The sequence below is a fragment of the Cetorhinus maximus genome, chromosome 35, assembly GCF_964194155.1.
Source record: "Cetorhinus maximus chromosome 35, sCetMax3.hap1.1, whole genome shotgun sequence".
Taxonomy (NCBI): domain Eukaryota; kingdom Metazoa; phylum Chordata; class Chondrichthyes; order Lamniformes; family Cetorhinidae; genus Cetorhinus; species Cetorhinus maximus.
The window spans coordinates 5,032,091-5,054,500 of NC_135913.1; the positions used below are offsets into that span (position 1 = coordinate 5,032,091).

Below are 22,410 nucleotides of genomic sequence, written 5' to 3' on the forward strand. Positions count from 1 at the left end.
ATGCCTTTATCACCTTCAGTCTTGATTATTTAAATAATGTCATTGCCGACCATCCTTCACCTATCATCAACTTCACCACATCCAAAGCTCTTCTCCCTACCAGTGGTGACTGAGGTTAAATTGGATTAAAAGTGATTGTAGGGTAATTAGAAATGTTTAGGCACTTGAATGACAAAAAGAAGACTTTCTCTTATTGGAGATGGTTGTTGGCTGACAATTCTGTGCAATGAACTTTACTCCTCACTTGTCAACCCAAGCCTGGATGTTGTCTATGTCAGTGTCTTATTAATTACATTAAAGTTTAATGGCAATTACATTGTCATGTTTTAATGGTAATTACTTGTTAAACAGGTGATGGGTATTTGTCCAAGCAGTGAGGCTGCTGGGGAAGATGGTGGCCACGGAGCTGTAAAGTTGAACCGGTTTAAATTCTCTCCTCTCTCCGGACAATCCATTCCAGGGATCCAGCTGATGTTGGGACGGGAAGGGACTTGTTTCAGCCGAGAGTGATGGGCGACAAGGAGAAATTCTGTTATGTTTATAGCTGTGACCTGGACAATAATGTCCAGCTGAAGATTGGAAACTTGGAAGGCAAATGGGAGCAAAAAAATCTATAAATAGTTATAGCTGGACGTGGGAGTAGTGCTGATTGTGAACTAAGTCAATAAACTCTCTCCAACAAAGAAAACAGCTGTGTCTTAGTTTCAGCTTCACCAACCAGCATGGACCTGATTAACAGTCTACGCCTTATTGCACATGGTTGAAGATGGTTGACCCGAGGATGCAACCCCAAGGAACACTTGCAGTAATGGCCTGTGACTGAGATAGTTGTCCTAAATGACAACCACATTCCTTTGCAAAAGAAATGAGTCCAACAAGTGAAGTGTTTTCTTCAAGGAGGGTCATTGACCTGAAACATTAAGCCTGAAGGGCAGAACAGGTTCTAGGGTCTGAATGGCCTGTAGAATATTCTGCTCATGTTCAGAACGGATCGGTTTCCGTTCTGATTTGTGTGTTCAAAACAAGTGGGAGATCCCATCATTGAGCAGACCCTTTCCTTCTCATTCTCAGTGTTTATCTTTTACTCTGCTCCTCAATATATTCATTATTATTCTTTACAGAAAGTCATTGAGCTTGCAGAGAAGGGAAACCAGGCAGGCAGTTCCAAACTTCTCCTAAATCTGGTGATGGGGAAAGGCTCTCAGACCCGAAGAGTGATGTGGGAATCCTTTGTGAAAATGCGCTATGAATTACCAAAGTTGGATAAAATACTGAAAGAAATACAGGAACTTGGTACAGTAAAATTACATGGTCAATTCAATTTCAGATTCAAACAGTGCAGATTTTACTATAATATTACACAGATCTGATTTCATGAAATGTGAATTGATTTAAACAGGTTCTGAATCATTTGATTTTGTCAACATTGTCCGAGGTTTACCCGAAGTTCCCCGTACCCTGAAAGGTAAGAGATGACATGGAGATTTCAAACTGCTTTATTTCACTTCTGAGAATCACAATGTTTGACTGTAACCGTTTTGAGCTTCAAAATCTGAGAATCGGATGTTCAATGGCTGGAAGCACAATTCAAAGTTGTTTGAATTCGTCTTCAATCCTCGACTATTCTGGATAGATTCACCTTACAAATCATACGATTTCTGTGTATGCTGTAAATGTACGAATGTTGCATTGTTTCACTAATCAAACTGTTGATTGCCATTACTTATGAGATTTATACACAGGCTCCTGGTGCACTGTGAAACCCCGTACACACCTGGCAGGGTCCTGATGCACTGTGATACACCTGATATGTTAATTCAATAATTAACATCATCGTATTTTCTAATTTCCAGCACTGCATTGTGGAAAACTCAGAACAAAATTAATTAATAGAATGGTGGGACAGATTGAAATAAATGGTGAAGGCTTTATGTATTGACTACATTATACTGCATGAAGCGTGCTGTTGTTTTATTTTCGATTCTAATCAGCATTACAAAAGGACAGTTATAACAATACAATTATTTGTTGTATGTATGAAAAAACTGAAAAAGCTATTTAAAGAATTGAAAGTGGAAAATAACTGGAGAATGTTTCGGGACAGAAAAAGACTGCTTGTCCCAAATAAGCCTGTTCTTGTTACACCCGATGGGGGCTAGGTGGGTTCATCTCTATCTGTAGAAATATGTTCAGTTGTCCTTTAGACACCACTTGCACCAGCCATTTATTGTTTTTCCCTGGTAACTAAACCTCCACACGATTGCGATTTGGATGAAAAATATCCTGAATTTCCTTCTCAGCCCTCGCTACATAATTTGAGTTTATTTATTAGTAAATAGTTGCATTCATTCTGAGTCTCCTCCTTGCATTAATTTTATGAATTAAGTTCTTAATCTACAGTGAAATGGGCTTGAGTTTTTTTAAATTCCAGTGTAACTAACATTAAAAACCATTTTCTGTCTGTTCTAATTGAAGATGTTCAACAGAAACACAAAAAGACGCTCCAGGAACAAACTGAAACACTGAGACTGAACACTATCCTAATCAAGGAGAAGGTTAAGATTTTCCAGCTGGTTGATCGATACATTGAGTTAACGATCATTTCTTCTGTTCGAGATCGAACGCTTGTAGAACATGAGCTGCTGGCAAGAGGCCGAGACCATGAAGAGTGGAGAGAGAAACATCTCCGGAGAGAACTGGAGAAAATCCGAATTGATCAATTGTTCCAGAGCAGTTTTTCCTGGATAAGCTCTTTGTTCCAGAAAGTAAAAAGTTTCTTTTGGCAATCCGATTCCGGGAGTTCAGCAGCAGTGAGCGGAGTCCCCGGGATTGGAAAAACAACAATGGTACAAAAGATTGTTTATGACTGGGCCACAGGGAAAATATACCCGCACTTTCAATTTGTTTTCAGTTTTAAATTCCGGGAACTGAATACAATTAATTCTAGAATAAGCCTAAGGAATCTGATACTGGATCAGCATCCTTACTTTGGGAATGTTCTGGGAGAGCTCTGGAAGAACCCAAAGGGATTGCTGTTTATATTCGATGGTTTGGATGAATTCAAGGACAGTATTGATTTTGCTGACAATCGGAGAAATACAGAACCTCAGTTCATGTGCACAGATCCCGAATGCTGGTGTGAAGTGTCTGACATTGTGTACAGTTTAATACAACACAAGCTGCTCCCAGGATGTTCAGTGCTAGTGACCAGCCGCCCCACTGCATTACAGTTATTGGAAAAGGCTGAGATCAGTGTCTGGGCGGAAATCCTGGGATTTGTTGGTAATGAACGGAAGGAATATTTCAACAAATTTTTTGAAGATCAGGTGGTGGCAGCAGCTGTTTTCAAACACGTGGAGGAGAACGAGATCCTGTACACCATGTGCTACAATCCTTCTTACTGCTGGATCCTCGGTCTGTCACTGGGTCCCTTCTTTACACAAAGAAACAGGGAGTGGCAGCAGCGGATTCCCAAGACCATCACCCAACTATATTCGTACTATATCTACAACATTCTGATAAACCACAGCCGAGAAACTGAAAGCCCCCGTGACATGTTACAGAAGCTTGGTGAGATGGCCTTCACAGGAGTCTCTGAGAAGAAGATTGTGTTTAGAAATGAAGATTTGACCAAGTACAATTTGCAACCTTCCCAGTTCCTGTCTGGGTTCATGATGGAACTTTTGGAGAGAGATGTTTCTGCCCAGAGTGTGGTTTACACGTTTCTGCACCTCACCATCCAAGAGTTTGTAGCTGCACTCGCACAATTCCTGACTCCAGAACCTGGGGGCATCCAGAAACTCCTCAGTGAAGCCGGCAGTGAGGAAGACGGGCGATTTGAGATATTCCTCCGTTTTGTTGCTGGTCTCTCCGCCCCACAGTCAACTTGGCCCCTGGAGGCGTTTCTCGGCCCATTTCCTCTACCAATAACTCATCGAGTGATTGACTGGGTGAAGGAGAAGATTAAAGGTCAGATTGGAAACACAATGAGTAAACCTGATCAAAGGAACCTCCTGAACACATTGCACTACCTGTTTGAGTCTCAGAATAAAGCACTAGCTCAGGCCACAGTGGGATCTGTGGAAGTACTTACATTTAGTGGATTGCCACTGACCCCAATTGATTGTGTGGTCCTGTCTCATGTCATTGAACTCTGTGATTCAATAAAACGCCTCGATCTGCAGAACTGTTTCATTCAGTCTGAAGGACTCCAGCGGCTGGAACTTGTACTACACAAATGTTGCGCGTTGAGGTAATAATTTATTTTTCTCTAGCTGTTCAGTAAATTGTAGAAAAGTCATGGATTGAAATATTGCTCTGGGTAAAAGAAATATAGACCAGTTAAGCCAGAGAGAAACAAATTCGGTAATTATGTGATGAATAATAGAGAATTAGTTAGTAATTCCCTTAGGAGTAGAGAATCTAAAAGTAGATCCTTGTGAACAGTTAGCAACATTACAGTCTATTCCAAGGAATTTGAGATTTATGGAGTAGCAGGAATGAGGACACGATTCCTCAAATTTAAACTGTCTGCTCAAGATCCAGGAGATTGATTTTGATCATCTGTAAATTAAACTGGACCGAGGAACAATTAAACCATTCATATTTTATACTTTATTTAAAAAAGGCATTTACTGACAGCCTCTGAATATATGGGGAGTTGAACAGAGTGAGATTCATTGTCAGTGACAGGAAGATCTGCTCATTTATTTTTTGAAGTCTTTTCAGTACATTTGGAAACATCCAAAAAAGAGACGTTTTAACCAGTGGCTAATTCAATTTGTTTCTAACTCTGTTTGTTTGTGTTCAGATTGAGAAGTAATAATCTGGGAGATTCAGGAGCGAAACTACTTTTGAAAGCTCTGAGAAATCCAGAGTCTAAATTACAGGAACTGGGGTAAGTAACAGATTGTGTGAGGTTTTATTTTTAAAATTGGATGTCTGACACGTTACATAGTAATGGTACATCATTCCAGTAACAGTAATACTGTTAACAGGTATTGGGTGGGTAGACTGATGTTATTTCTTCTCCACCCTCTCTCCCTCTTTCATCTTCAGGCTGGAGGAAAACAGTCTCACGGATTCTTCTGCTGGGGATCTTGCATTTGCTCTCAGTACAAACCGGTCACTGACTCATCTGAACCTGAGTAATAATAAACTGGGAGATTCAGGAGTGAGGATACTGTCTGTGGCTCTGAGGAGCCCAGACTGTAAAATACAGAAATTGGGGTACGTACCAAACTGTATGAGATTGTGTTTATAATAACAGTATGCCTGACATTGTATGTTAACATTAGTATCAATAATAGCAATTAATAAGCACTGGGATTCATCCAGATTCATATTGTCTCCGATTTCTAGGCTGGCTGATGTCGTTCTCACAGCTTCTTGTGCTGAGACTCTTGTTTCCATTCTCAACACAAACCAGTCACTGATTAAGCTAGACCTGAGTAGTAACAAACTGGGAGATTCAGGGGTGAAACAATTGTCCGCAGCTCTGAGGAATCCAGACTGTAAACTACAGAAACTGCAGTAAGTACCAGATTGTGTTTATAATAACAAGAAATCTTACACTTCATTATAAATAACATTATTAATGATTTAATAATAAACACTAATTATCAGTGGTATTAATAAACAAATAGCAGCTTGGTAGTGCAGAACTTGAGTATTGCTTAAAAAAAAGACATATATTATGTTTTAGGTTTTTGCCTTACACTCATCAGAAAAGATGCAAGAATACTAAATTTCCAAAGGAGGAATAATTTATACTGCACAAGAAACAGGGTGCTGGTAGGTTGACAAGTGGACTATGGTCAAGACATTGAAATGGAGAATGCACCAGGAACAGTTACCCCAAAGCTTTTGTTTAAATTCAAAAAAGGCAAGTCAATTCTGGTCATGTGCCATGGGGAATGCACCAAGGAACAGTATCCCCCAACCTATTGTTTAATTGAAAAGGTTCAATGCTTGGACACGTTCCTTTTGCCTGCAGAGGATTGGGCTTTGCCTATCAATATATATAGCTTCTAGCAAGCATAAGTGAGCCAAGATGCGAGTCCGACTGATGATAAATTTCTGGTTAGTGTAATCCCAAGTGTACCAAGACTACACTAACCACCAATTTAAGATTATCAGTCAGACTCGCAATGTAGCGCACTTATGCTTGCTAGAAGCTACATATATTCATAGGCAAGGTCTGGTCCTCTGCAGGCAAAATGGATTTGTCCAAACAATTTTGCCTTTTCAATTAAAGAAAAGCTTGGCGGAAAAAGTTCCTTAATGCATTTTGCATAGCAGCACCTTGACTGATCAGAGTCGACTTGCCATCAGATTAGCGCCCTGTTTCTCATGCAGTATAAATTGTTGTTCCCTTTGAAATTTGGTATTCTTGCGTCTGCCCTGATGAGTGCAAGACAAAAAGCTTTGACAGCATGTCTCTTGTCAGCAAGATGAATAAACACTACATTTTCATTATCACAAATGTAAATAAACACTATACACTTATTAGTGTTATCAATATTACAATAAGGATCAGTGATAGAGTTATTAATAACTACCAAGATTTATCCTAATTTAAATTGTGTTTCTGATCTCCAGTCTGAGCGGCATGAGTCTCACATCCTCTTGTGCCGAAGATCTAGCTTCTACTCTCAGTGCAAACCCAGCACTGACTGTTCTAAACCTGAGTTATAATAAACTGGGAGATTTAGGAGTGAAACTACTGTCTACAGCTCTGAGAAATCCGGACTGTAAAATACAGAAACTGTGGTAAGCAGCAGACTGAGATTGTATTTATAATAACTGGATGTCTGACACTGAATATTATTAATAGTATCAGTAACAGTGCTAGTAATAAGCATGGTATTATGTTAGTATTATTATGACCCTTGGCCAGACCCTGGGTTGTGGGGGAGATCTGGTTAGGGACCAGTAACATTTTGATTAAAGTAGACAAAGTTTGAGATTAAGACACCTGCTAATGGAATAAAGCTAGATGGTTCCACGGATTTGGAACAAATAAAAATAAACTTTACTATACAAATTCAGAAAGAGAAAACAACTACAATATCTAATACCCTGAGTAAGTATGAGGTACCTTTGAGCTGACAGGCAAACTGTGGTCAAAAACACCACATTACACAATAAATGACAGATGCGACTAAAAATGGATTCCATAGTCGTACTGTGAGACAACCAATCTCACTGAAACTCCATCCCTCTCAAACAAGGGTTTCCAATCTTCACCAAAGATTTCATCTTGGAATTATTTCCAAAAGTCACTCAAATTCGGACAGCTTCAACAATGGCCCACCTCGCAAGGTTTCAATCTCGCCTTCCGAGATTACGTTCCCCTGGATTTCTAAATACACTCAAGCATCCACTTACATACACAATTTCAGATCTTTGGCCGCGCCAAGCAACATGCCACTGCTCCAAAGGGGTGATTCTGCCCCAACGGCCCATAGCACAGAGTCACCAACCTTCGGCTGCCTTCATGGATCCTCCAGGCTTCTTTTGAGCCCACTTCACTTACAGTCTACCAACTGCAGCTCTTTTCATGCTTTTTAAACTTAACTGGGACCTCTTCCAGTCCCTATCTTTGTCCTTTACTTCTGGGACATTCCTTGGCTGGCTGACTGAAATTGACTCCTCAAGACTAAAAACTGACTCACAGACTCTTCAACTGATCCGCTGACCTATCACAACAGCCCAAGAGCGTTCTGCCCTTGTTACTAGGCAGGAACAAATGTAACAAGCAATGGAACATCCTGTACCTAATGTTACAAGCTCCAGTCTATTAACTTAGCACACAGACACAGAACAAATGGATTTCATAACAGTAAAAATGGTGCTTAATAACAGCCCGATTACAAATAATGTAGATATTTATTAACATTAATAGTAATTAACAGTTTGAGCTGGATTTTCCTCCCAGGGTCCTTATCCCAGCACCGGGCTGAATTCCAGGTTGGGAATATGGAATTGCTGGCTGTGGGATGTTGAAATGGATTTTAGAAGAGGCAGCCAATTAAGTGGATGCATCAGAGAGCCCTATCCAATTAATGATGGTAGTCAGCCAATTGAGCACCAATAGGTGGTTTTCCAGCACTGTCACATCAGCAGCCCCACCATCAGATGTGAACTGGCGATGCACATAGGAGAGATAGAGCTGCCCGCTGAAGGCTTCTTAAAAAATAATAAATAGAAAGAGACCACAGCTGCCAGGCCTCCATTGTGGAAGGGAATTTCCCTAACAGGGAAACTTGCGGCTGCAGCAGTACCCATGTATCAAACATGGTAGGTGGGTCAGACTAAGAGGGTGGTGAGGAGGACTGGTGAAGGGAGTGCTGGCCTACACCCCCAAGTCTGCTGCTGAGAGGCTACCTCCATTCATTGTCTGGGTTATCGCATCTGCAGAGGGCCTACCTGCTCACTGAAAATATCCGGTCAGCAGTGGGAGAGGAGCCTAGTAGACCCTTAAAGAGGATTAATTGGCTACCTACCACTTCTGGGTGAGTAGACATCACCTCTAGCTCAGCCGCATCCAAAATGGCCTGGAAGTAGGACCATAATGGTAAACTGGCACGCTGGCCGATTGCAGAAATTTGCTGACGCACCCATGGGCAGTCCCATTTTTGTAGATTTTTCAAAGTTCATCCCCAATAGTACGTGGTACATTTTTTTTTGTTAAGTACATCATTATTAGTGTCTCTTTCCAGTTTTTAGATATAACTTTATTACTCTCTGGTCCCCAGGTTGTGTGATAATGGTCTCTCAGCTTCTAGTGTCAAGGATATCGCCTCCGCTCTCAATACAAGCCAGTTACTAACAGAGTTAGACCTGGGTCATAACAAATTGCGCGACTTAGGGGTGAAGTTCCTGTTTGAAGCTCTGAAGAACCAGGAGTGCAAACTACAGAAACTGCGGTGAGCACCTGACAGCGTGTAATTGTGTTTTTAATAATTATCTGACACTACACCATTTGTCAAAATCTAAGTGTGAGCCATGGACCTTGTTGCTAAGTCAGAACATTGTTGGTTCAAGTGTTACTCTAGATACCTGACCAGAAAAATCCCGGCCGACACTCCAGTGAGGTATTGAGAGTGCTGCGTGGCCACAACTGTTGACTTTCAGATGACACTTTTTACATCAGAACATAGAAGCAGGAGTAAGCCATTTGTCCTTTCAAGCCTACTCCACCATTCAGAAGATTATGGCTGATCTGACTGTGGTCTCAACTTCACTTTCCTGTCTGCCTTCCATAATCATTGACTCCCTTGCCTGACACCTGTCCTGCCACTTTCAGAGACCTGTGGACATACCATTAAGGTGTCTCACTTCGTCAACCCCTCTCAATATCCTTCTGTTTTTTGAGTATTCTGTGCAATCTCTCTCCATTTTAAATAGTACTTTTCTATTCTTCCTGCCAAAGTGAACAAGTTTATCCATGTTATACTCCATCTGCCAAATTTTTGCTTACTCACTTTAAACCGATGCCCCATGTGTCCTCTCAGGTGGGTGTAAATGATATTATGGCACTTGAGAAGAGCAGGAGAGTTATCCCCAGTGGCCTGGTCAATTATTTTGCCAGAGTCAGCATCGCTTAAACAAAAAAGATGTGAACATTGGCTTGTGGTGACACATATAAAGACTCCCATAAACATCAAAGAAATTGCTTCATATGACACATTAGCCTCCATGGTAATATCAAATATTGAGAGGATGACAACAACTGATAATATAGTGCCTTTAATGTCATGAAACATCCAAAGATTGCCATCGTCACCAATGGTGGAGCAATTAAACTTGGGATGGGCCGGAATTAGAGGAATGCAGATATCCTGGAGGGTTGTGGTGCTGAAGGAGATTGCAGAGAAAGTGGGAGGAAAGGCCATGGCAGAATTTGGGGGGGAAAAAATGGCAAGGATTTTAAAATCAAAAGGTTGCTTGACCAGGAGTCACTCGACTAATTTCTGGGATGAGGGGGTTACCCAACTGATTCCCAAGATGAGGGTGTTATCCTATGAGAAAAGGTTTGATGGGTTGGGCCTATATCTATTGGAGTGTATAAGAATAAAAGGTCAATCTTATTGAAACATATAAGGTTCTAATGGGACTCCTGAAGTTGGTGCTGAAAGGATGTTTCGTCTTGTGGACGGGACTAGAAGTAGGGGACGCAGTTTAAAAATAAGGGGTCTCCCATTTTAAGGTGGAGGTGAGATTTTTTTTTGGGGGGGGTGTTATGTACCTGTGGAATTCTCTTCCCCAGAAAGCAGTGGAGACAGGGTCATTGAATATTTTTAAGGCAGAATTAGATTCTTGAGCGACAAGCGAGTCAAAGGGTTTAGGGGGTTGGAAGGAGAGTGGACTTGAGGCCACAATCAGATCAGTCATGACCTTACTGAAAGGCAGAGCAGGCTCAAGGGGCATGGATTACTCTAGTTCTTAATTCACATGTTCGTATGAGTCAATTGCGGTCAGCAAGCACAAGGGTTATAGGAGAATGGGACTTGCTATGAGTTAAGGCCCAGACAGCAGAGCTTTGTTTGATGTCGAATGTAAAGTGGGTAGAATGCGGGAGACCGGTGAGTCCATTGGAAAGTTCAGTCTAGAGGTAATGAAAGCATGAACGAGGATTTGAGCAGCAGAAACTGAGGCAGAGGTGAAGTCGGTTTATGGAGGTGAAAATAGATGGCCTTAGTGATGGCACAAGTTATGACATTGGAAGCTCATCTCTGGATCAAATGTGGCACTCAGGTTGCAAAATCTCAGACAGTTGCTAGGGAGGGGGATGGAGTCGGTAGCTAGGGAATTGAGTTTGGAGCAGGTGTTGAAAACAATGGGTTAAGGCATCTTCAGTATTTAATTGGAGGAAATTTCTGCTCATTCAGTACTGAATGTGAAATATGCAGTCTGATAACTTAGCAACAGTAGAAGAGTCGGTTTTGGTGAGGTAGAGCTGGGTCAAGTCAGCTTACATGTGAAAACATATGCTGTGATTGTAAGAAATAGGAGGAGTAGGCCTGCTTCGCCAATCAGTTATATCAGGTTGATGTGACTGCGGTCTTAACTCCATTTACCTGCCTGCTGCCGCACACCCCACCACCCCCATTAACCTTGATTCCCTTGTAGATCAAAAGTCTGTCTAATTGAATATATTCAATGACCCAGCCTCCACTGCTGTCTGGTGAAGAGAATGTCAAAGACTGTCAGCCCTCTTAGAGATCTTCTCTGTCTTAAAGGGTGACCTCTTATTTTTAAACTGTACCCCCTAGTTCTGGATTCCCCCACAAGGAGAGAATTCTCTTAGCATCTGCCCTGCCAAGTTCTTTCAGTATCTTATGTTTCAACGAGATCACCTCTCATTCATCTAAACTCCAATGAATATGGGTTCAACCTTTCCTCATCCCAGGAATCAACCTAGTGAACCTTTTCTGAACAGTTTCCAATGCAAGTTAAGTTTAAGTAAGGAGGCCAAACTGTACACTGTCATCTCACCAAAGCCCTGTACAGTTGCAGCAAAACTTCCCTATTTTTATATTCCATCTTCTTGCAATAAAGGCCAACATTCCATTTGCCTACCTAATTACTTGCTATACCTGCATACTAACTTTTTGGTTCATGATGAACATTGAACCTCATGGTTGAAATAGAAGATCAGCTGTGATTGCACCAAATGGTGGAGCGGGCTCGAAGTGCTTAATGGCAGACTCCTGTTCTTATTTCTTTTGTCATTATTAATAAGTAGACCGGATCCCTCTGTGGTGCGGTGTCTCTCCATTTTAAATAAAGTTCTGCTTTTCTGTTCTTCCTGCCAAAGTGGGCAAGCTCACATTTTCCCACATTATACTTCATCTGCCATATTTTAGCCCACTTACTTAGCTATCTGCATCCCTTTGCAGACTCTCTGTCCTCCTCATAACTTGCACTTCTGTCTTTGTCTCATCAGCAAATCAGCAGTTGGTTCCTTTATGCACGTCATTAATATATATATAGTAAATAGGAGAGGCCCCAGCACTGATCCTTGTGGGACTCCACTGATTATAGTTTGTCAACCTGAAAATTATCCATTTATCCCAACCCTTTGTTTCCTGTTAGTTAGCTAATCCTTTATCCATGCTAATAAATCACCCCCAACACTGTGAGCTCTTAACTTGTGCAGTAAACCTTTGTGGCACATTTATTGAATGCCTTTTATAAACTCAAATACACTACATCTACTGGTTTCCCTTTACCCACCCTGCTTAATACATCCTCAAACTTAATCAAACACTTTCCCTTTCACAAAATCATGCTGACTCTACCTGATTGTACTATGATTTTCTAAGCGTCATCATACTGCCTCCTTTAATAATGGATTCTAGCATTTTCCCAATGTCAGTTGTTAACTGGCCAATAGTTCTCTGCTTTTTATCTCCGTGCTTTCTTGAATAGTGTTATATATACAGTTTTTCAATTCAATGGGACCTTTCCAGAATCTGGGGAACTTTGGAAGATTACAACCAATGCTTCCACTATCTTTGCAGCTACTTCCTTTTAAGACTCTAGGATGCAGGCCATCTGTTCCAAGGAACTTGTCAGCCTTTAGTCTTATCAGTTTTTCTAATACTTTTTCTCTGGTGATCGTGATTTAAGTTCCCCCCTCCCTTTTGCCCTCTTCTACTATCCTTGGGATTTATATTTTGTGTCTGCTACTGTGAAGACAACTACAAAGCACTTCTTGAAAGTCTCTGCCATTTCCTTGTTTTCCATTCTCCAGTCTCGCCCTCTAAGGAACCAACACTTACTTTAGCTAAAAGCAAAATACTGCAGATGCTGGAAATCTAGAACAAAAACAAAGATAGCTGGAGAAACTCAGCAGGTCTGACAGCATCTGCGGAGAGGAATACAGTTGACGTTTCGAGTCCGTATGACCCTTCATCAGAACTAAGGAAATAGAGAAATGAGGTGAAATATAAGCTGGTAGAGGGAGGTGGGACAGGTAGAGCTCGATAGGGGGCCACATTTGGAGGCAAAGAAGAGATTGCCAAAGATGTCATAGACAAAAGGACAAAGGGGTGTTGACGGTGGCGATATTATCTAAAGAATGTGCTAATGGGGACATTAAATCTAACAAGCAGAACAAGCTAGTGGCAGATGGCCCTAGTGGGGGTGGGGTGGAGGGGGAAAGGGATAAAAATGGGCTAAAAGGTACAGATTAAACAATTGATCAAAATAAGTTTAAAAATAGATGGGAAAAGAAAAATATATTTGTAAAAAAAATTATGAATTATTGAAAAAAGGGGGTGGGGATGGAGGAGAGAGCTCATGATCTGAAATTGTTGAACTCAATATTAAGTCTGGAAGGCTGTAACGTGTCTAGTCGGAAGATGAGGTGCTGTTCCTCCAGTTTGCATTGAGCTTCACTGGAACACTGCAGCAGGCCAAGGACAGACATGTGAGCATGAGAGCAGGGTGGTGTGTTGAAATAGCAAGCGACAGGGAGGTCTGGGTCATGCTTGCGGACAGACCGAAGGTGTTCTGCAAAGCGGTCACCCAGTCTGCGTTTGGTGTCTCCAATGTAGAGGAGACAGCATTGGAGCAGCGAATGCAGTAGACTAAATTGAGGGAAGTGCAAGTGAAGCTACTTGTTTCATTTTTATATACTTCTAGAACTTTTACAGTCTCAATCCAATTTCTCCATCATTATCATGTTTTCCTTTTGATCATTCTTTTTTGGTTTGTTAAAAATGTTCTCAACCTTCTGGTCTGTCACTACCACTTTGCAGCATTGTCCATCTTTCTTTTCAATTTGATACTATCCTTAACTTTCTTGTATGGGCACTGATGGTGCACCCTTCTCATAGAGTCTTTCTTTCTCGATGGAATATATTTCTGCTGAGAGTCATAAAATATCTCCTTAAATGACTCTCACTGCTTCTCCACTGTCTTACCTTTTAACTTATTTGCCCATTCCACTCTAACCAACTCTGCTTTCATTCCCTTGTAATTGCCTTTAATTAAGTTTAAGACACTAATTTCAGGCCTGCATTTCTCACCCTCAAACTGAAGTCTATGATCATTCTTACCTAGAGGATCATTTACTATGCAGTCAATAATTAATACAGTCTCACTACACATTACGAGGTCTAAAATAGCCCTTTTTTGGTTCCAGAATGAGTTGTTTTAAGGAACTGTCTCGAGTACACATTATGAACTTGTCCTCCAGGCTATCTTTGCCAATTCGATCTGTCTAATTTAAATGACATTAAAATCACCCATGATTATTGCAGTGTCTTTCTTATAATCCTCCATTATTTCTTGATTTATTGTGTCCTACAGTGTAGCAACTGTCAGGGGCCTATAAACTACTTCCTTTGCTATTACTTATCTCCGACCAAACTGATTCTACCTTTTGCTCCTCCAAACCAAAATTATTTCTCACTACTGTTCTGGTTTCATCCTTTACCAACAGAGCCGCGCCACCTCGTTTCCTTCCTGTACTTTTATCTTAGTCCTACCTATTCTGTTGGAACCCATGTGGGCCACAGCATCCCTGGATCCTTCCCCTCCTACTTCTAAGTTCCTTTCAAGCCCTGAGGAGATGTCCTTAACTCTGGCACCGGGCAGGCAACACAGCCTTTGGGATTTATGCAGTTACAGTAGGGAAGAGTGTCTACCACCCCCCTCCAATTGTACTGTTCCCATTACAACTACATTTTTTTACTCCCCGACTTGAAAGGCACCCTGCACTATAGTGCTGTGATTAGTATAGCCATCCTTCATGCTCTCGTCTATATAAGATACAAGAACATAGAACCTGTTAACAATTGCAAGGGCTGAGGCTCCTCTGTTGCTACCTTCAGGGTCTCTATATATGACTCTCTTTCAACCACAGCCTCCTTTGATCACAAGTGAAGTGCCTAACCTAAGGGGTGTGACTGCCTCCTGGAACAAAGCGTCCAGGAGGCAGTTCTTAGCGGGAGGTGGTAGCATAGTGGTATGGTCACTGGACTGGTATTCCAGAGACCCAGAGTAATATTCTGCGGACCTGGATTCAAATCACGGCAGATGATGAAATTTGAATTCAATAAAAATCTGGAATAAAAAGTCTAATGATGATTGTTGTAAAAACTCATCTGGTTCACTAATGTACTTTAAGGAAGGGAATCTGCCATCCTTACCTGGCCTGGTCTGGCCTACATGTGACGCCACACCCACAGTAATGTGGTTGACTCTAAAAATGCCTCTGAACATGGACAATTAGGGATGGGCAATAAATGCTGGGATTTGCTTTAGACAAGGGCAATTAGGGGTGGGCAATAAATCCCAGCCAGCGACGCCCTCATCCCATTAACGAATAAAGAAAAGTAACTTTCTCCCTCCCTAATGCATCAGTGTCCAAAGCTCCGAATCAGTTATGGCCTCTTTCTGCACCGTAACTTTTCTGTGATTCTATGGAACTGCAGACATTTACGATGGATGTATTTGCCATGGATAACACGGGTGTTCCCTACAGCAACTGCACGCTACTACAATATGTCATCTGTGTTCATCTGCATTTTATTTAATTAAGTAGGCTTCAAGTTTAGAGCTATCACTCAACAACTATCTGTAGTTGTTATGGAGTTTAAGCAATTAAGCTATAAATTTAATGCAATACTTATATCTTCCCAATACCAGTTTAAACTACTGCCCTAGTTTCGAGAGAGAAAAACTCACCACTCATCTACCTGCTCACCAAATTTATGCCTATGGGCTTTAGCTCTCTGGCATCGTCATCTCTGACTCCCTCTCTTGGACTATTTCTTCCTTGCAAAAGGCGAGAACAGCACCTCTCCCCTCAGTTGCTAGATTCCCAGAGTTAAGCACTCAGTCTTGAGTTGCCAGACTCATGCAACTTAACTTATGTGTCTACTATCCTCCTCTATTTATATCAGCTGAAATTCAAGTGAACTGAGTCAGTTACTGCTGGCTAGGGAACCAGTTCAAGCTAGCTAATTGAGGAATTCAGCTGCCTCTAGCATTGAACTTGTCATTGACGAAGACTAAAAAACTGGCCGAGTGGTTAAAGCAATGGATTAGAAATCCATTGGTGTTTACAGACCTAAGTTCAAATCCTGCAGCCTATGCTTCTCATTATTTCTGATTTTTTTTGGTGGGCAGAGGTAGGTTTGTCCCACACTAATGTGGCGATTTACAGCAGCCCGCCCTGGGTGTGATGGTAGCACGGTGGGTGAGTAGCCGAGTGAAACTACATTTTACTGTTACAGTTAATTTAAATGCTAAATACAGACTTCACTAAATTGTAAAAAAGATTTTGACCCTTAAAATTTCCTCACATACCAAATTCCTGGAGTTAAGCACTCTTTCTCGCTGTACTCAGTCTTGAGCTGCCAGCCTTGTGCAACTTACTGTGCCTTTGGATAATGTTGCAGAGATGCAACATGTAGATGAGAGGCAGAAGGGGGGCCAAGGATGGATCCTGTGGGACACGAGGTAATGCAGCAGGAACAGAAAGTGAAGTTTGCAAGCTGTTCTCTGGCTACAATTAGATCGATAAGAATGGAACCAGGTGAGAGCAGTTCCAACTAGCTGAAAGATTGTGGAGAGGCCTGGAGTAGGATGGTGAGGTCAACCGTTTCAGAGCCTGCAGTCAGATCAAGAAGGATGAAGAACGAAGGTTTACCTTTGTCACAGCCACATAGGATATCATTTGTAACTTTGAAAAGAGCTTTTTTGGTATTGTGGCTGAATTGGAAACCTGAATGGAAGGATTCAAACATGAATTTCCCAGAAAAATGGGAATGGATTTGGGAGTCAACAATACGATCAAAGACCTAGAGGAAAGGGAGGTTGGCAATAAGGTAGTAGCTTGCACGGTCAGGGTATCAGTTTTTTTTGAGGTACGGGGTAATGATGGCAGTTTTAAAAAAGAGGGATAGCACTTGAAGAGAGTGAGAGAAGCATTTACAATATTGGCTAACATAGGGACCAGAAGTAAAAATTGAGTGATCAGTTTAGTGGGAATAGGGTTGCAGGAACAGGAGGTGGGTGTCATGGACTAGATTAGCTCCGAACTGGCATCAGATGAGATGGGCAAGAAAGTAGAGAAAGATAGAATTCAGGGTTAGGGCAGGGAGGAGCATTAAAGGAAATTTGCCCAGATGGGCAAGTGGAAGGGAGGGACATGGCACAGGCAGTTTATTAGGTGGTCTAGATCTTGGTGACAAAGAAGTCGATGAATTCCTCACACTTGTGTTGAGGGGGGTGCAGGTAGGAGGTTTGAGAAGACAGTTACCTTTGCATTTCAGGATGATCCTGGAATAGTGAGCAGTTTTACCAAATGAGAGCAGGATATGGTGATTAAGTGGTCCAGCCAGATCTGGCAGTGGATTGTTAAACTGGCTGTCTACCATACCCTTTCATTGGTTTTATTGGTTTATTTAACATCGGCTGAAATAGGGGACAATTATTTCACCTCTGCAGATATTGAAGGGTTCAATAATTTTGAAAGGGTTGCAAGGACAACAGGACATAACAGTAATTCCTTTGAAGGTGACAGGAAAAGTCAATAAAACTCTAACCAGCATTATTAGAACAGATAAGCTGGTCATTGCCACATTGCTGTATGTGGGAGTTTGTTGTGTGCAAATTGGCTGTGGCATTTACTATAGTACAACAGTGACTATGTTGGGGAAGGAACTCCAGCATGATGTGATGCCACCACCAAACACATCTTCCCTTCACCACACCCTCCCAACCCGTCGGCATTCCGTAGGGACTGTTCCCTCTGGGATACAATGGTCCACCCCTCCATCACCCCCTACACCTCGACCCCTTCCCACAGCACCTTTTCATGCAATTGCAGAATGTGCAACACTTACCCCTTTACTTTGCCCCCCACCTCCTCACCGTAAAAGGGCCCAAACACTCCTTTCAAGTGAAGCAGTGCTTCACTTGCACTTCCCTCAATTTAATCTACCGTATTCACCGCTCCCAATGCAGTCTCCTCTACATTGGAGAGACCAAACGCAGACTGGGTGACCGCTTTGCGGAACACCTTCGGTCTGTCCGCAAGCATGACCCAGACCTTCCTGTCGCTTGCCATTTCAACACATCACCCTGCTGTCCTGCTCACATGTCTGTCCTTGGCCTGCTGCAATGTTCCAGTGAAGCTCACCGCAAACTGGAGGAACAGCACCTCATCTTCCAATTAGGCACTTTAGAGCCTTCCGGACTTAACATTGAGTTCAACAATTTCCGATCATGAGCTCTCTCCTCCATCCTCACCCCTTTTTGATCCCCTTTTTTCAATATTTTTTAATTTGTGTGTGTTTATGTATATGTATTTTTTCCCACCTATTTCTATTATTATTTAAAATTTATTTCCATTCATTGTTTTATCCCCACCTTTTAGCCTATTTCGATCTTTTTTTCCCGCACCGTCCCCTCCCCCAACTAGGGCCATCTGTCGCTTGCTCATCCTGCTTTCTACTCTTAATGTCACCATTAGCACCTCCTTTAGCCAGTATCACTACCATCAACATCCCTTCGACCTTTTGTTTATGACATCCCCTGCAATCCCTCCTTTGCCTCCAACTGTCACTGGCCTTCTATCCAGCTTCACCTGTCCCACCCCCTTTAACAGTCTATATTTCACCATATTTCTACTTCTCTTTAGTTCTGAAGAAGAGTCATATGGGCTCAAAACGTTAACTCTGTCTTTCTCTCCACAGACGCTGTCAGACTTGCTCAGTTTTTCCAGCAATTATTGTTTTGTTTCAGATTTCCAGCATCCGCAGTATTTTGCTTTTAACAGTTAAAGGAGTTCAATTGCTAATTATTAGTTAATAACCTAAGTACCCACTTTTGCTGTATAATAAGGATAACAGGTGAGAGAAGTTTTGTCTGTGGAGAGTTTTATGACTAGTAATAAAACTCCATCTGAAGGAGCCTGTCTTGGTTTGGGTCTTCATTTCCAAAAAACTATTGGAGCTTAACAACTACACTTCAAAAAGTACTTCAAAAGCTGTAAAGCATTTTGGGTTGTCTTCAGGTCATGAAAGGCGCTCAATAAATACGTCTGTCTGCTCTCTTTTAGTGTCTGTAATCATGTTATTAATAATTAATAAAAACTACACAATATTAGTAAGAGTAATAGTGATATTAATAAAAGTTTGGGATTTACCTTGATTCCTATTATTTCTTGCTTCTGATCCCCAGGCTGTATGATACCTGTCTCACAGATTCTTGTTCTGATGATCTCGCCTCCGCTCTCAGTACAAACCGATCACTGAAATGGCTGAGCCTGGAGCTAAACTCCTTCACAGACCAATCTGCTCCTGCGTTCTGCCGCCTCATAAGGAACAATAACAGTCTGGAACGAATCGAGTGAGTGGTTTTTATTGATGATTAAATGAATAACTAAAATATATATGGGATTAATCACTTTCTTCAGTAATATTTGCCTGTAATTATTATTGAAATATTCAATCTCGCTGTTATTTACACTGTTGTTCAATCTGATTCTTGTTTAACCTAAAATCTTTTACAGACTGTGGACGAATCGGTTCAGTTCAACTGGAGAAAACCAACTGAAGTCGCTCCAGGGTATAAGACATGGGCTGAGTGTGGAGTTGTCATCATGTTAATTTGTAAACATTCCTGCTCGGATTATAGGAACATTTTTGGCCAATTTTTCTGTCCCTCCCCTTTAAGCTCCAGGTTTAAATCCTATTGGCCGTTCTCCAGTTTCCAGCTCGAGTTGTGAGCGTTATTTTCCATTGTGATGCCAGAGGCCCAGTAACAGGGTCACAGTACTCAGCCACCCAGCCCCACATTGCTGCTTGTGCCGGATATCCGGGGCTGAATGTTCCCCATTGGTACTGAGGAAATATACAAACATGAAGGACCCAGGGATGGGGTTCAGTCTGGACTGAAGTGGGACACTGATAATTGCACTCAGTATTCCTAAGTTTGGGCAGAATGTTGCCCAGGGTCCCTGCTCAGCATCAGTGCCCAGTGACTCTTTTGGGAATTGAATCTTTTTACAGACAGGATGGAGACAGGGTATGTTCAACTGGGTTGGATCTCACTGTCCAATAGAGACCAACACCCATTTCTGTGACCCAGGGAGAGTATCCTATTGGGGAGTTTCCTGAGGCTGGTGTACCCAGGTTTGGCCAGTACACTGAGAGCAAACATGCAGAAAGTGCCAGTTGAGAATCCCACTATTCCTTGCTGGGAATTGTGAGCATTTGCAGTGTTGAAGGACCCCAAACTTCCCATGTTACTAGCACCAACAGGAGGATAGGTACTAGTGCTCGGATGGAAATTAAACCCTTTACAGTCTTCACTTTTTAAACAGAATCATCTCAGAATCAACCTCCAAACATGAGATTATGAAAATACCAAATCAGCTCTACCAAACATCCTGAGGAATGGACTCGTCGTTAGTCGTAGTCACATTATACAAAGCGATGGTTTACACTTGGAAATGTTTCTGAATTTGTTAAGCTTCACTTCTGTATCCCTGCCTCTTGAATGTTGTGATTGGTACTGATAAAAATTATTATTTTGTGTGATATTGAATTAAATGCTGCTTTGTCTTAACATGTACAGTTCAGGGCTTGTTACCAGCTTAAAATTTCAGACGACTTTGGCCCAAAGGCCTCTAATCATTGTCGTTACTGGACCTTGAGCAACTCCTGTGAGGGAAACATCAGAGAGAGAGAGACAGGTCAACAAAGCATTGTTGTTTAAGAAAGTATTAGGCATCCGTCCATCTGGGGAGGTGATGGATCATGCCCAGGGTGAATGTCACTTCTGGATTGAACATCATCTGTTGTGTCTGTGGAGACTGACAGTGGCAATCCCTTCAACAGCTGGCGCAGATGAATAGTGTTTATCCAAAGTCAGTTGATTTTTTTTCCTTCCACCTGGCTCTCTTTTCTGCCATCTGGTCATTCCTTTTGTCTTCTGCTTTTTTCCACATCCTTCCTGACTGCTTGTCTGCAGGCATTCTGGTCAGCAGCGAGGAATTACCATATATGAACTCGGCTACCGGTCAACTTGAGATGTTGCTTTAATCGCGGACATAGGTGACCTGTTGGGCTTGTGCCAATAGCAGGCTCACCATAAAGCATGTCTTTGACATAGACATTGACATAGAAAATAGGAGCATGCGTAGGCCATTCAGCCCTTCAAGCCTGCTCCGCCATTCAATATGATCATGGCTGATCCTCTATCTCAACGCCATACTCCTGCTCTCTCCCCATACTCCTTGATGCCTTTCGAGTCCAGAAATCTATCTATTTCCTCCTTAAATACGTTCAGTAACTTGGCTTCCACAGTCTTCTGTGGTAGAGAATTCCGCAGGTTCACCACTCTGAACAAGTTTCTCCTCATCTCAGCCCTAAATGGTCTACCCTGTATCCTGGTCCCGTGACACCTTGACCTAGACCCACCCCCACCCCAGCCAGAGTAAACACCACCCCTGCTTCCAGTCTGGTCAGAACTTTATATATTTCAATGAGATCCCCTCTCATTCTTCGAAACTCCAGTGAACACCCAATCTCTCCTCATACAACAATCTTGCCGTTCCAGAAATCAGTCTGGTGAACCTTCACTGCACTCCCTCTATGGTAAGTATATCCTTTCTTAGGTAAGGAGACCAAAACTGTACACCAGGTGTGTTCTCACCAAGGCCCTGTATAGCTGCAGTAAAAGATCCTTTTTCCTGTACTTAAATCTTCTTGCAATGAAGGCCAACATACCATTTGCCTTCTTGCTGCACTTGCATACTTGTTCTGTGATTAGCACACCCAGGTCCCTTTGTACATCAACATTTCCCTATCTATCACCATTTAAATAATACTCTACAATTCTATTTTTTCCTACCGAAGTGGATAACTTCACACACATCCAAATTATACTGCATCTGCCATGTATTTGCCCACTCTCTCAACCTGTCTAAATTGCCTTGAAGCCTCTTAACACCCTCCTCATTTCCACATTCCCACCAAGTTTCGTGTCATCAGCAAACAGGGAAATCTTACATTTGGTTTCCTCATTCAAATCATTGACATATATTGTGAATAGCTGGGGCCCAAGAACTGATCCCTGTGGTATCCCACTAGTGGGACTTTATCAGAAGCTTTATGAAAATTCAAATACACCACATCCACTGGTTCTCCCTTATCTATTCTGCTAGTTACATCCTCAAAAAACTACAGTAGGTTTGTCAAACATGATTTCACTTTCATAGATCCATGTTGACTTTGTCTAATCTTGTTGATATTTTCTAAGTGTCTTGTTATCACATTCTTTATAATAGACTCTAGCTTTTTCTCTGTGACTGATGTCAAGCCAACCAATCCCCTGTTTTCTCCCTTTTTTAAATAGTGGGGTTACATTTGCCACCCT

General features: G+C 41.8%; 1 protein-coding gene across 1 annotated transcript in view; it reads left to right on the plus strand.

The window, feature by feature from the left end:
• The window catches only part of LOC144671981 (NACHT, LRR and PYD domains-containing protein 3-like), a 33,716-nt gene extending 13,118 nt beyond the window's left edge, over positions 1–20,598 (plus strand). Inside the window, exons 5-14 of the mRNA XM_078533920.1 lie at positions 1,122–1,311; positions 1,400–1,465; positions 2,476–4,252; positions 4,811–4,897; positions 5,059–5,229; positions 5,362–5,532; positions 6,601–6,771; positions 8,760–8,930; positions 19,210–19,377; positions 19,541–20,598. Of these exons, the coding sequence (XP_078390046.1) occupies positions 1,122–1,311; positions 1,400–1,465; positions 2,476–4,252; positions 4,811–4,897; positions 5,059–5,229; positions 5,362–5,532; positions 6,601–6,771; positions 8,760–8,930; positions 19,210–19,377; positions 19,541–19,637 (3,069 nt within the window). The 3' untranslated portion in view covers positions 19,638–20,598. The remainder of the gene's footprint in view (positions 1–1,121; positions 1,312–1,399; positions 1,466–2,475; positions 4,253–4,810; positions 4,898–5,058; positions 5,230–5,361; positions 5,533–6,600; positions 6,772–8,759; positions 8,931–19,209; positions 19,378–19,540) is intronic.
• The last annotated feature ends 1,812 nt before the right edge of the window (positions 20,599–22,410 follow it).